Source organism: Dendropsophus ebraccatus, chromosome 5 (assembly GCF_027789765.1).
Source record: "Dendropsophus ebraccatus isolate aDenEbr1 chromosome 5, aDenEbr1.pat, whole genome shotgun sequence".
NCBI lineage: Eukaryota > Metazoa > Chordata > Amphibia > Anura > Hylidae > Dendropsophus > Dendropsophus ebraccatus.
In genome coordinates, this window is record NC_091458.1 from 6,063,783 (window position 1) to 6,080,159 (window position 16,377).

General features: G+C 43.8%; 1 protein-coding gene across 1 annotated transcript in view; it reads right to left on the reverse strand.

Moving 5' to 3' along the window:
- The window catches only part of LOC138792219 (zinc finger protein 585A-like), a 34,868-nt gene extending 18,540 nt beyond the window's left edge, over nucleotides 1–16,328 (reverse strand). The window contains exons 1-7 of the mRNA XM_069969373.1: nucleotides 16,101–16,328; nucleotides 12,887–12,966; nucleotides 12,611–12,775; nucleotides 11,744–11,956; nucleotides 11,467–11,628; nucleotides 11,258–11,381; nucleotides 9,788–11,082 (exon numbers count right to left, since the gene is read on the reverse strand). Of these exons, the coding sequence (XP_069825474.1) occupies nucleotides 9,788–11,082; nucleotides 11,258–11,381; nucleotides 11,467–11,628; nucleotides 11,744–11,956; nucleotides 12,611–12,775; nucleotides 12,887–12,943 (2,016 nt within the window). The 5' untranslated portion in view covers nucleotides 12,944–12,966; nucleotides 16,101–16,328. The remainder of the gene's footprint in view (nucleotides 1–9,787; nucleotides 11,083–11,257; nucleotides 11,382–11,466; nucleotides 11,629–11,743; nucleotides 11,957–12,610; nucleotides 12,776–12,886; nucleotides 12,967–16,100) is intronic.
- Between the last annotated feature and the right edge of the window lie 49 nt (nucleotides 16,329–16,377).

The following is a 16,377-nucleotide window of genomic DNA, read 5'->3' on the forward strand; positions in this document are numbered from 1 at the left end:
CCTGGTTTTGTTCGGATACCGAGCAATGTTCGGATACCGAGCAAAACTTCAGGGGGAAATTTAGTTCGAAAACCGAATTGTTCGAACTCCGAGGTGTTCGGAAACCGAGGTTTTACTGTACCTTGGGTTTATTGTTGGTAATGGCAAAGTAAGGCCAGAAATTTCAAAGGTACAAGCCATCCAATCGGCTAGTGTTCCAACCACAAAAAAAGAGGTTCGGTCTTTTTTAGGTCTTGTTGGATACTATAGACGCTTTATCCCTAATTCTGCTGACATAGTAGTCCCTCTGACTGACCTAACGAAGAAGAGCAGTAGAGAGGAAGTAGTATGGACCAGAGAGTGTGATCTAGCCTACAGGAAAGCACAAGAGATTCTGTGTACAGAGCCAGTTTTACAGAGTCCAGACTTTGACAAACCATTTACTGTACAGACTGACGCTTCAGAAGTTGGACTTGGTGCCGTCCTTAGTCAAGAGACTAATGGTGAGGAACACCCTATTCTTTATGTAAGTAGAAAACTGTTTCCACGTGAACAGAAGTATTCCACCATAGAGAAAGAGGGACTAGCAATTAAGTGGGCCTTGGAAACTTTACTATTTACTAGGGAGAGAGTTCACTTTAGTAACGGATCATCACCCGCTTACCTGGATCCAGACTATGAGAGACAAGAATGCCAGAATTACGCGGTGGTATTTAGCCATACAGCCGTTTAAGTTTGAGATAAGACATCGATCAGGGAAGAAGCAGCAGAATGCAGATCATTTGTCTAGGTATGGTGCTGAGGTAAAGGAGTTGTCTGAGGAAGGACAAGCTTCCTTCTAAGGAGGGAGGAATGTGAAGATGTTAGTAGATTGATGTGAATTTAAAAGAAAAAAAACTGTTTATGTTTGTAAACTTTGTGTTGGTGCATGAATTTCCCTGGACTGACAAACCACCTGTGTGAATGGTTCTTTTGTTTCTTCCTTTGCTTTTCTCATTGGGCCGGCCACCTAATGCTCTAATTTTTCTCTCATTTCTGGTATTGCCACCAGGGAACAATGTACTAAAACGAAGTAAAAGTGCTGTAATGTGAAATGTAACATTATAACAATTGTGTATTTTCTTTTTACTTACCTGCCTGGAGCAGCTGCAGCAAGGTGTGTGCTCTGACCATGTAAGAGGCCGACTAGCAGAAACTCAGGGGTTTTATAGGAAAATGTGCAAAGCATTGTGGGAGTTGACAAGGGTATAAAACCCCATCAGGTGTAAATGATTGAGTGGATTGTGAAGTTTTGTACTATGCTACAATGTGGAAAGCAGCAAGCTGACTGCTGTCATGTGAATTATTTTTGTGGAGTAAAATAAAAGTCTTTTGGATTATTTTTCTCTGATCAAGATTGATCTTTTTGAAAGCCCATGCCCAACACTACCTAAACATTCCCTTCAAGCCCTCTAATCCCACCCGACAATAGGTGCCACATTGCGAGAGTGTGACGACCCAGATGTCCGCGCTTGTCTTCTCCCCCTGCTTTCTCCCATGTCCCCGTTTCTGGGACATCCTGACTTCCCACCAGGACTTACTGACCCAGTGTTCCGCAGTTTGTTTGGGGCGGGCAAATTTCGAGCCTCGTGCTTCATAGGCAGGCTGCTTCTGACTTATTGTCCTTGACAGACCCGGCCCCCCTTGGTCCGTGGAAAGTTACTCAGCTGTCCCATTTCCTTCGCACTCTGCCTGACCCAGCTCTTTTTTCATCTTCTAAGACCTATTTTGAGTGCCTCTGCGAAGGGGAGGGCCGAATGCAGCATTCCCTCTCTCATATATGCCAACTTGATGTCTCCTCCTGACCTGACCCGCCCCCGTTCCTACTTAAGTGGGAGGCGGACCTGAACTTGACCCTGACCCCGAATCAGCGGACTGATGTTTTGGAATTAGCGCACAATAGTTCTATTAGCTCTCGCTTCCAAGAAGCTGGATACAAACTCTCGTCCCGATGGTACAGGGTCCCAGTCAAATTGCCTGCCATATGGCCAGAAGTAGACACACATTGTTGGAGATGCGGGGCCTCTTAGGGCACCTTCTTGCATATATTTTGGTCCTGCCCCTCTCTGGCCTCCTTTTGGCAGACAGGGAAGAGGGTGACTGTGTCGGTCACGGGTACCAGGGAACCATTGACGCCGGCGCTGTTCCTTCGTCACCACAGTGGGATTTCAGCTAAGAAATATAAGCGTTCACTTCTGCGCTTTCTTGTGATGGCGGCAAGAGCCTGCATTCCGCTCTACTGGAAAAGGACTGACCCTCCACCCATCTCCCTGAGGCTCACTAAGGTTAACGAGTTGATGAGGATGGAAGATCTTACCTCTTCTCTTCACCAGTCTAACGCATGCTATACTAAAACCTGGATGGCGTGGTTGGAATACCGTGACACCCCAGAATATGCTTCCTTGCTGAGTGTGGCTCCTGACTTGGACTAGATGACTAGTTCGATCTGGTCTGGCTGCTATTTCCTGCACCTGCCTCCCACTTTGTCCTCCCCCCCCCCCCCCTCTTTTAGTTTGTTTCCTCTTTCTTACCTCCTCTCTTTCTGCTCCTTTTTCTCCTACCCTTTCCTTCCTTTCCCTTCTCTCTTCTTTTTCTTCTCTGGCTCCCTTTCTATTTTTTCCTTCTATCGGTGAAGAGGGAAAGTTCCTCGTCACCCTGGATGTCTCTTTCTGTTTTTGTTTTTCTTATGTTATTGATTGTGGAAAAGTGGTTTAGAGGTGGATGGGCTGGTCATCGTTTGCTCCGGGTTATGCTCTGTGTATTTACTTGTTTTTTAATCTGTCATGCTGACGGAGTCGGCGCTCTGCCGACTGTCTATTGGTGGAAAATTTGTTCTCTTAAATAAAAAATTAATAAAAAAAAAAAAAAAAAAAGAAACCCACAAAGCCTGTGACCCAAATGACCCCATCCTGAGTAGTAGAGAGGTGATGAGGGGCACAACTGAGGGAATACAGAGAATCATGGTCGGCAAGGAGGAGAGCTTCATAGTCTCTGCAGGCCAGGTGAGATCTCCTGCTAAGGACTCTTTCTTGGTGGGGTCTCTATTGGTGAGGTCTCTCCTGCTGAGGTCTATCTCTTGGTGATGTCTGTCCAGTTGAGCTCTCTCTCTCTCTTAGTGAGGTCTCTCCAATGCTAAGCACCCTTTTGGTGAGGTCTTTCCTGCTGAGGTCTCTTTGGGTGAGCTCTTTCTCTTGCTGAGGTCTCTCTCTCCTGCTGAGGTCCCATGGGTGAGCTCTTTCTCTCCTGCTGAGGTCCCATGGGTGAGCTCTCTCTCTCCTGCTGAGGTCCCATGGGTGAGCCCTCTCTCTCCTGCTGAGGTCCCATGGGTGAGCTCTCTCCTGCTGAGGTCCCATGGGTGAGCCCTCTCTCTCCTGCTGAGGTCCCATGGGTGAGCTCTCTCTCTCCTGCTGAGGTCCCATGGGTGAGCCCTCTCTCTCCTGCTGAGGTCCCATGGGTGAGCCCTCTCTCTCCTGCTGAGGTCCCATGGGTGAGCTCTCTCTCTCCTGCTGAGGTCCCATGGGTGAGCTCTCTCTCTCCTGCTGAGGTCCCATGGGTGAGCTCTCTCTCTCCTGCTGAGGTCCCATGGGTGAGCTCTCTCTCTCCTGCTGAGGTCCCATGGGTGAGCTCTCTCTCTCCTGCTGAGGTCCCATGGGTGAGCCCTCTCTCTCCTGCTGAGGTCCCATGGGTGAGCCCTCTCTCTCCTGCTGAGGTCCCATGGGTGAACTCTCTCTCTCCTGCTGAGGTCCCATGGGTGAACTCTCTCTCTCCTGCTGAGGTCCCATGGGTGAGCCCTCTCTCTCCTGCTGAGGTCCCATGGGTGAGCTCCCTCTCTCCTGCTGAGGTCCCATGGGTGAGCCCTCTCTCTCCTGCTGAGGTCCCATGGGTGAGCTCCCTCTCTCCTGCTGAGGTCCCATGGGTGAGCCCTCTCTATCCTGCTGAGGTCTCTTCAGGTTATTTAATGCTTTGGGGAGGATAAACTGTGGATATTCCGGCAAAAGAGCTGCGACTGCTCACATCTCTGGTTGGGCCATGACCCTGATTGCTTTCCTTCACTGTGCAAAGCCAGGGGAGAGCCATGAACTAGTCATCTGGGCTGTGACTAGTCCCGACTCTCTGTCCTATCAGCACGCTCTGCAGAGTGATTAGCGGACGTTAATGGGCTGTTTTGGGTGACTTTACACAAATTTATTTGATCGATTTTTTAAGCCAAAGCCCAGACTGGATTTGAAAAGGGGAGGAATCTCATTCTTTCCTTTATGACCTGTTCTGTTTATAATCTGTTCCTGGCTTTGGCTTCAAAAACCTGTCAGACAAATCCCTCTGTGTAATGGCACCCTTTGTCTGTCAATCACTCCGTAGTGCGCGCTGACAGGACAGAGAGCTGTGAGTAGTCACAGCCCAGGTGACTAGTTCACGGCTCTCTCTCTGCCTTGTGCGCAAGATTATAAAGTATTTTACCAGACATGAAGCCTGCGGAGCCCGGAACCATTGCAGAGCCGGCTGTGAGGGGCGTGCAGCTGCTCTGGGAGCCCAATCAGCACAAATTGTTGTGATTGATTCCCTTTAAGGGACACATCTGTCCACCAGAATACAGTATACATGGCCTGGTGACCCCACCATGACACATCTGTCCACCAGTATACAGGGGCCTGGTGACCCCACCATGACACATCTGTCCACCAGAATACAGTATACATGGCCTGGTGACCCCACCATGACACATCTGTCCACCAATATACAGGGGCCAGGTGACATCGCCATAACACATCTGTCCACCAATATACAGGGGTCTGGTGACCGCGCCATAACACATCTGTCCACCAATATACAGGGGTCTGGTGACCGCGCCATAACACATCTGTCCACCAGTATACAGGGGCCTGGTGACCGCGCCATAACACATCTGTCAACCAATATACAGGGGCCTGGTGACCGCGCCATAACACATCTGTCCACCAATATACAGGGGCCTGGTGACCGCACCATAACACATCTGTCCACCAGTATACAGGGGCCTGGTGACCCCACCATAACACATCTGTCCACCAATATACAGGGGCCTGGTGACCGCGCCATAACACATCTGTCCACCAATATACAGGGGCCTGGTGACCGCGCCATAACACATCTGTCCACCAATATACAGGGGCCTGGTGACCCCACCATAACACATCTGTCCACCAATATACAGGGGCCTGGTGACCGCGCCATAACACATCTGTCCACCAATATACAGGGGCCTGGTGACCGCGCCATAACACATCTGTCCACCAATATACAGGGGTCTGGTGACCGCGCCATAACACATCTGTCCACCAATATACAGGGGTCTGGTGACCGCGCCATAACACATCTGTCCACCAATATACAGGGGCCAGGTGACATCGCCATAACACATCTGTGCACCAATATAGGGGGGCCTGGTGACATCGCCATAACACATCTGTCCACCAATATACAGGGGTCTGGTGACCGCGCCATAACACATCTGTCCACCAATATACAGGGGTCTGGTGACCGCGCCATAACACATCTGTCCACCAATATACAGGGGCCTGGTGACCGCACCATAACACATCTGTCCACCAATATACAGGGGTCTGGTGACCTCGCCATAACACATCTGTCCACCAATATACAGGGGTCTGGTGACCGCGCCATAACACATCTGTCCACCAATATACAGGGGCCAGGTGACATCGCCATAACACATGTGTCCACCAATATAGGGGGGCCTGGTGACCTCGCAATAACACATCTGTCCACCAATATACAGGGGCCTGGTGACCTCGCCATAACACATCTGTCCACCAATATACAGGGGTCTGGTGACCGCGCCATAACACATCTGTCCACCAATATACAGGGGTCTGGTGACCGCGCCATAACACATCTGTCCACCAATATACAGGGGTCTGGTGACCCCACCATAACACATGTGTGATGCTCCTGCGCTGCCTTCTGTACATGTGGTGATTGAGGAGCCAGGACTCTTGGTGATTCGGGATCATCCTTTTACTGGAAAGTCTATTGATCACCAAAATCACCTACTGTATAACATGGTGTGGTATTCCTGAGAATCCATAATGCGCACAAGATAAGATTAGATACAGCACTTCAGCAGACTGTATTACGCATGATAGAATTAGATACAGTCCCCCAGCAGACCATATTACACAATAGGATTAGATACATAGCTCAGCAGACAGTATCACACATGATAGGATAATGCCGTGTGCCGGGGTAGCTTGTGCGGTGTTATCCAAGTGGCACATTTTACTGAAACGGTCGACCACCACCCACAGTACAGTTTTTTCCTGTAAGGATGGGAGGTCAGTAACAAACATCGACAGATGGGACCATGGACGAGAAGACAAGATAGCCTGTACCAGTAATCCCAGGATGACCTGCTAGGCTAGACTCGTGTGCTTCCCTCAAAACTGCCAATCTGAGATGTAACGCTACAAACAACTTACCAGGGGGGACACCTGGTGGCGCGTTCCCCTGAGAGTTCAGGATAGCATTGGTGAGGTCAGTGGTCATGCTAGCAAGAACGGTACCTGGGGTCAGGATGGTTTCAGATTCCCCTTCATTAACCTTGCAATCCCCAAAGCTTCTGGACAAGGCGTCGGCTTTGACATTTTTATTACCCGGACGGTATGTAACAACAAAATCAAACCGGGTAAAAAAGTGCCCAGCTGGCTTGTTTTTTGTGGTCAGTGAGGACAGTAATCTGGTGCCTGGCCCCCTCCAGGAAATGTCTCCATTCTTCCTGAGCCCATTTAATGGCTAACAGTTCCCTGTTACCAACATCATAATTACGCTCAGAACTGGGGAATTTCCTGGAGAAAAAAGCTACTGGACGCATGTTGGTATATGGTTCTCTATTTTGGGACAATATCGCCCCCACACCTAATTCAGACGCATCGACCTTGATGACAAATGGGAGTTCTGAATCAGGGTGCACCAACACAGGGGCAGAGGAGAAGCTGCACTTCAACTGACTAAACGCGACTTCAGCCTCTGGGGCTGGGGGATTGGATTCAGACCTTTCTTAGTGAGGTCGGTCAGCGGTTTGGCAATGAGGGAGAAATTCCTGATAAACTTTCTATAAAAGTTTGAGAAACCAAGGAATCTTAAGTTCTTTCAGGGTAGAATGTCTAGCCCATTTCAAAAGGTTGAAAATACAAGCTTTAGGGAACCTGGCCCCAGACACGAGATCAATGGCGCAGTGATACGGACGGTGAGCGGGCAGGGCATCAGCAATGGTTTCATTAAAAACATCAACATCAAGCGATAAAGTCAGGGACATTAGGCAAGTCTTAGACCGAACACACAATGGGGCTTACAGAGGTTAGGTGAGAACCACAGGAATCTCCCCACTTGACCAGTTCCGGAGTTGTCCAGTTGAACGCCGGATTGTGTTGGTCTAGCCAAGGTAAGCCTAAAATTATATCAACCGCTAATTTTTCCAAAACAAAAAATGAAACCTCCTCCCGATGAAGACAGCCAACCTGCATAGTGATCTCGGGAGTACGATGATTCACTGACCCAGCTCTTAATGGATTGGAATCAGCGTCAGCCACAGTAAATAAATAACACAATGGTACCACCATAGCGAAACAGTGAACTGATAAACCATTAAACAATAAAGTTACTGGTAACAAAATTTTTTTTTAATTTTTTGGAGGTACCTGGGTGCCTGAGTGACCCCCCGGACCATCAGTCAGGCACTGGAGTTTTCCGACTTCCGGGCGGGCTTTACAGGACACGTTTTGAGGAAGATTTCCCGCAATACAGGCAGAGTAACTTCTCCATGCGGTATCGTCTCCTGGCTGAGGCGTTTACCAAGACCATGGGTTCTTCCTGAGTTTCGGTGGGAGAAGGTACAGGAATCTTGGGGAGCTGAACTGTCCTTGGCTGAGCTGTTGTTACCCCTGACCTCTCTCTCTCTTCCTTTCCCTTAATCTTCGGTCAATGGACACTGCAAGTGTCATAAAGTCACTGAGGGAGTCGGGAGTGGGATAACTAACCATCACATCCTTAATGGCGTCAGACAGTCCTTGTCGGAAAAGAGTTCTTAGTGGAGAGTCTGGCCATCCAGTCAGGGTGCACCATTGACGGAACTACGCACAGTACTCTTCCGCGGTGCGGTGGCCCTGCTGGATGGACAGAAGATGAGGCTCTGCCACCGCAGCCTGTTTAGGATGTCTTCAGGGAGTCCCACTCACGGGCCTCCACAGGGAGGGATAAGGCCCAATCCTGGGGGGGGGGGGGACCTGCAGAAGAGAAACGACTAGGGGTACCATTTCACTATCAGACACAAATGGGTTATGTCTAAAATATAATAAACAAGATTCCCTGAAGGTCCAAAATTTACTTGTGTCACCCAGAAACCTGTCGGGCAACAACATCCTTGTCTTGTGTTTGACCACCTGCACCGGAGCATCAGCTGACGACTGGGATGTCGTGGGTGGCGGGGAAATGACTGCAAGACTGGCCACCCGACTAGCCAGTCGTGCCACCAACCCAGCAAAGCCCTCCAGCTGGGTGGTCAAAACTTCCAGACGGTCGGCGACCGAATTATCGGCACTCATGCCGGCGTCTGGTGGGAACAGTAGTAAGTATAGGCCTTAGATAATGAAACGGAGGGGTCTGGGAAGACAGCAGACAAGTGCAGCCCTGAAACTAGCACCCGCCCCAGCTGGCCCTACCTACTTGCCACAACAGTACTAACGATTACTGCGGACAACTGGGCGACGTTCTCTACTCTGTAAACAGTACACCACCTATAAATAAACAATGCTGGACAGTATTCTACATATATCAGAAAATACTTTATTTATTACATACACAGAAAATTTTTGTTGTTTAAAAACACATGTTAAAAAGGGAGCAGAAAACCATACAATACATACATCAGATGGTATACAGGGCAGAGTAAATGAATAAATAATATAACTACTAAATATTAAACCATTGGTGGTATATCAGTCGACCCACAGAGGCAAGGAAGTGCAAAAAATAAAAAATAAATAATGAATATTAATAATCCAACCAAAATAGGTATGAAAAGGTAAAGTAAACCTATATGTATAAGGCTGCAGCCTTATATTATTAGTAATATTAAATTCAATTAAGGGTTTATGAAAAACATTACACATTTTCCAAAAAATTATTGTTTTATTTTATCAAACTGTTAAAAAACAAAACATATAAAAACTTTGTCTCCATGACATTACAGGCAAATATAATAATAATAATGCTAAAAAGAAAAGAAAAAAGAATCATACTTGCCTACCTGGGTCCCCAGCAGCTCCCGCTGTGACATCATCCAGTCCCTGGATTGAGGGACACTCCTCCTCTGTGTCCTCCCCCAAATGCTGTTACTGCTGTGATGAGTCCTTGGGACTAGGAATCAGAATGAGGGGCGGGGACTGGATGACGTCACATAGGGAGCTGCGGGGGACTGTGGTAAGGGAGTATGACTTTTTATTCCTGCAATGCCTCGAGTATCACTCACTCTATATGACGGATAACACACTTTTTTTTTTTCAACTGTGCGGTTAGGAAGGTTAAAAAAAAAAACAAGAAAAATAAGAGCTCAACCCCCCCCCCTTTTTTTTTCTTCAGGTTTTCATCTACTTCCATCTGTTTCTTTTCCTGACTTTCATCCAATCAAATCTTTCTTTTTATTGCTAATTGTTACCAGCTTGTGATCGTTCAGGCCTCACAGACCCTCAGCTATGCTTTTCCCTTTATGTACTGCGAGATGTTTAATAAGACTTGCTTTATCCGTAAAACGTTTCCCACATTCTGAACACAAATATGGCTTCTCTCCTGTGTGAGTTCGCTTATGCCTTATCAAATTTGATTTAGTTCTAAAACATTTCCCACATTCTGAACATGGATATGGCTTCTCCCCTGTGTGAATTCCCTTATGATTAAATAAATATGCTTTAGTTGTAAAACATTTCCCACATTCTGAACATGAATATGGCTTCTCTCCTGTGTGAACTTTCTGATGACTAATAAGATGTGACTTTGATATAAAACATTTTCCACATTCTAAACAGGAATACGGCTTCTCTCCTCTGTGACTTTCTTCATGCATAACAAAGGTTTTTTTAGTTGTAAAACATTTCCCACATTCGGAACATACATACGGTTTTTCACCTGTATGAATTCTATGATGATTAATAAGGCTTGAGCGCCCTGTAAAACCTTTACCACATTCTGAACATGAATATGGTTTTTCCCCTGTGTGAGTTATCTCATGTTTAACAAGGCTTGCTTTACATGTAAAACATTTCCCACATTCTGTGCACACATATGGTTGCTCACCTGTATGACTTCTCTTGTGTTTAATAAGGCTTAATTTATGTGTGAAACATTTCCCACATTCTGGACATTGAAATGGTTTTTCCCCTGTGTGAATCATTACATGTGTCACCAGGGTTGCTTTAAATGTAAAACATTTCCCACATTCTGAACATGAATATGGCTTCTTTGCTGTGTGAATTCTCTTATGTCGAGAAAAGCTACCCTTATTTGTAAAACATTTCCCACATTCTGAACATAAATAGGGCTTCTCTCCTGTATGAATTCTCTTATGTGTAATAAAGCGTTGTTTGGATGTAAAACATTTCCCACATTCAGGACATGGATACGGCCACTCCGGTGAGTGAGTTTCCTGATGTTTTAGAAGATCAGTTTTTTGGGAAAAACATTTCCCACATTTTGAGCATGAATACAGCTGCTCTTTCATGTGGATTCTCTCATGTGTAATAAGTCTTGATGTGTCTGTAAAGCTTATTCCACATAGAGAACATGAATATGTCTTCTCCTCTGTCTGATCTGTCCTTGTGGTAACAACCTGTGATGGGTCAGGAGAAGGTTCCTCATGATTAGGGGGATTATATGATAGATCTGTACTGTGACCTCCTGGATGTACAGTAAGGTCCCGGCGGGTTTCTCCTGAGGAGTGCTGCTCCACTTCTTCATCTTCTACTTTATAATTCAGTGATAACATGAAGTCTCCATCAGCCGCATCACTGGGATTCTCTGTGTGGATAAAAAAAATTGATTCAGATTTTTTTTATTTTTTTTTTTTGGGGGGGGGCACAGGATGGAGCCTTCCCTCAAGTGAACATATCATGACAGCTTCCTAACATGACAGTACTAAGGCTACAACATGTCCGCCAGTGGCAGCAGTAATGGGCTGTAGGTCTCCTCTTACCCGGTGATGTGAGGGGCGGCTGATCCTCCATCATGGCCTCCTTGTACACATCCTTGTGTCCTTCTACATACTCCCACTCCTCCATGGAGAAATAGACGGTGACGTCCTGACACCTTATAGGAACCTGACACACACAATGATGGCGTCATCCTCCAGACACCTCCCACCTTGGTGTTATATGTCCCAGCATTCCCAGTAGCATTGCTCACCTCTCCAGTCAGGAGCTCAGTCATCCTGGTGGTCAGTTCTAGGATCTTCTGCTCATGGATCAGTGATGGAGGTGGAGGATCTGTGATGGGGCTGCTGCTCCAGCCTCCTGACACAGGGGGCGCCACACACTCACCACACCACTTCTTCACTACTGTGTAATCCTGTGTATGGTGAGACACTGATCACTACAGAGAGTCTAACAATCCTTCCCCTCTCCAGTCACCTCCCTGTATTATCTATAGGGATAAGAGGGAGGGGATGTGACGCATGGCTCACCTCTCCGGTGATCAGGTGGATTATCTCTAGGGTGAGCTCTAATATCCTGGCCGCCATCATGTCTCCCGCCTTCTCCAGCCTTGGGGGGTCATTGATGAGAAGGGGCGGCTGATCCTCCATCATGGCCTCCTTGTACACATCCTTGTGTCCTTCTACATACTCCCACTCCTCCATGGAGAAATAGACGGTGACGTCCTGACACCTTATAGGAACCTGAGAAACACAATTACACAAATCTGAAACTGTTGCGGAGCAAATATGATTAATGACCAGGGAGAGACTACAAGATGCTGCATGTGGTGAGCAACATGCTGACAATTTCCTATTACCTCCCGCCCCATACAAGACTCCAGTCAGCAGCTGCCTCCTCCTCCTGAGATGCCCAGCAGTGCTCACCTTCCCAGTCAGCAGCTGCCTCCTCCTCCTGCTCACCTCTCCAGTCAGCAGCTGCCTCCTCCTCCTGCTCACCTCTCCAGTCAGCAGCTGCCTCCTCCTCCTCACCTCTCCAGTCAGCAGCTGCCTCCTCCTCCTCCTGCTCACCTCTCCAGTCAGCAGCTGCCTCCTCCTCCTGCTCACCTCTCCAGTCAGCAGCTGCCTCCTCCTCCTCCTCACCTCTCCAGTCAGCAGCTGCCTCCTCCTCCTCCTGCTCACCTCTCCAGTCAGCAGCTGCCTCCTCCTCCTCCTCCTCACCTCTCCAGTCAGCAGCTGCCTCCTCCTCCTCCTGCTCACCTCCCCAGTCAGCAGCTGCCTCCTCCTCCTGCTCACCTCTCCAGTCAGCAGCTGTCTCCTTCTGCTCACCTCTCCAGTCAGCAGCTGTCTCCCCCTCCTGCTCACCTCTCCAGTCAGCAGCTGTCTCCTCCTGCTCACCTCTCCAGTCAGCAGCTCAGCCATCTTGTTGATGAGTTCCAGGATCTCCTGATGACTGTTTCCCTTCTGTATCAGTGAGTGAGGTGGAGGAAGCAGTGATATAGGACCCTGGTCCCTTCTCCATCCTTCCTCCTCATCCCTCCTCTTCCTCACCACCATGTCATCCTGTGTATGGAGAGAGACAGTGATGTCACTTTATCCCGTCACCTCTCCAGCCATGTCCGTGCTTTATTAAGAGACAGGAGCCATGAGGCGGGAGCTCCCAGAATCCCTCACCTCTCCGCTCAGCAGGGAGATGATCTCTAGGGCCACGTGTAATATTCTCTCCGCCATTGCATCACAGACCACACCACTTCCTGCATGACATACAGCAGCTGATAAGTACTGAAAGACTGGATAAGAGATTTTTATAGAGAAGTAATTACAAATCGGTATAACATTACTCTCATACAAGTAGATTTGAGAACTATTTTTTTCGCCGGAGTACCCCTAAAATAATTACATAATAAGAGGTGAGGGAAGTCTCATTACGGGGGGCTCCAGAAGTTGAATGCAGCCCGAAGTCTATTTTTAGACTTTTAGACTTTTTAGATTTAGCTCCTGATGAAGTGAGCGAGACGTACGTCGGGCTGTTGTGCCAGACGGGGGTAAGATTCCAGTGTTGGTTTGTGGTACAATTAGTTTGTTTATATGGTTATACCTCATTTTTGATTTGCGTTTACTTCCAATCTATTAATTCATTGCACTATTCCAAGCTTCGGCAGGGGTCACATGCAGTTTCCCCTGTATATTTACACATTATGTTTAGCTGCTGGGTTTCACTCAATTATTTGTTATGAGCCCTTGTTGCCATACAAACAGTGACCACTAGATGGTAGTGTTTCATTAACCTTAGTACATCCATTTCAATTTCTGTTATACCGCACTGATGTCTTCCTCCCCCTCTGGTTTTGACCTCTGTGTTTAATCCCATATTTCTTTTTATCTGTTTTTATTAATTGATTTATTGAAATAAAGATTTTTGTATACTTTCATCTAATTGTGCAATTTCTTTGGTATTACCTTTGTATAATCGTTGCACTGTAGGATACTGTTGGCAGGACTTTGTAGGTTGTCTATATATATATATATATATATATATATATATATATATATATATATATATATATATACACACATACACACACACACACACTATAGATACACACTATATATAATAAACACTATAGATATACACTATATATAATACACACACTATAGATATACACTATATATAATACACACTATAGATATACACTATATATAATACACACTATAGATATACACTATATATAATACACACACTATAGATATACACTATATATATATATAATACACACACTATAGATATACACTATATATAATACACACACTATAGATATACACTATATATAATACACACACTATAGATATACACTATATATAATACACACACTATAGATATACACTATATATAATACACACACTATAGATATACACTATATATAATACACACTATAGATATACACTATATATAATACACACACTATAGATATACACTATATATAATACACACTATAGATATACACTATATATAATACACACTATAGATATACACTATATATAATACACACACTATAGATATACACTATATATAATACACACACTATAGATATACACTATATATAATACACACTATAGATATACACTATATATAATACACACACTATAGATATACACTATATATAATACACACACTATAGATATACACACTATATATAATACACACTATAGATATACACTATATATAACACACACTATAGATATACACTATATATAATACACACACTATAGATATACACACTATATATAATACACACTATAGATATACACTATATATAACACACACTATAGATATACACTATATATAATACACACACTATAGATATACACACTATATATAATACACACTATAGATATACACTATATATAACACACACTATAGATATACACTATATATAATACACACACTCTAGATATACACTATATATAATACACACACTATAGATATACACTATATATAATACACACACTATAGATATACACTATATATAATACACACACCATAGATATACACTATATATAACACACACTATAGATATACACTATATATAATACACACACTATAGATATACACTATATATAATACACACTATAGATATACACTATATATAATATACACTATAGATATACACTATATATAATACACACTATATATAATACACACTATAGATATACACTATATATAATACACACACTATAGATATACACTATATATAATACACACTATAGATATACACTATATATAATACACACACTATAGATATACACTATATATAATACACACTATAGATATACACTATATATAATACACACACTATAGATATACACTATATATAATACACACTATAGCTATACACTATATATAATACACACACTATAGATATACACTATATATAATACACACACTATAGATATACACTATATATAATACACACACTATAGATATACACTATATATAATACACACTATAGATATACACTATATATAATACACACACTATAGATATACACTATATATATAATACACACACTATAGATATACGCTATATATAATACACACACTATAGATATACACTATATATAATACACACTATAGATACACTATATATAATACACACACTATAGATATACACTATATATAATATACACACTATAGATATACACTATATATAATACACACTATAGATATACACTATATATAATACACACTATAGATATACACTATATATAATACACACACTATAGATATACACTATATATAATACACACTATAGATATACACTATATATAATACACACACTATAGATATACACTATATATAATATACACTATAGATATACACTATATATAATACACACACTATAGATATACACTATATATTATACACACTATAGATATACACTATATATAATACACACTATAGATATACACTATATATAATACACACTATAGATATACACTATATATAATACACACACTATAGATATACACTATATATAATACACACACTATAGATATACACTATATATAATACACACACTATAGATATACACTATATATAATACACACACTATAGATATACACTATATATAATACACACACTATAGATATACACTATATATAATACACACACTATAGATATACACAATATATAATACACACTATAGATATACACTATATATAATACACACTATAGATATACACAATATATAATACACACACTATAGATATACACTATATATAATACACACTATAGATATACACTATAGATACACACTATATACAATATACACTATAGATATCCTCACTTGTTACTACGGTAGATGCTATTTCCAAGTGAATCTATGTACCCTTAATGACGTCACGCCCATGTGACTTGTGTGGGAGGAGCTTAATATTTCCCGGCCTTTCTTAGCGGTAGTGAGGAAGCAGCCGGTCAGGGTCAGTCAGGACTGTCTTTCTGCATGATTTGTCCGTTTCCCGATGCAACCTTGTTACCATTCTGTTGTCTTAAGGACCTTGATGTCACGATCATGTGATCAGTCACATGGGTGCGAGCAGAACGTCTGTTTAGCAGAAGGCAGGAAAGGACCTTTGGTGATGTCAGGGGTCATGTGATCAGTCACA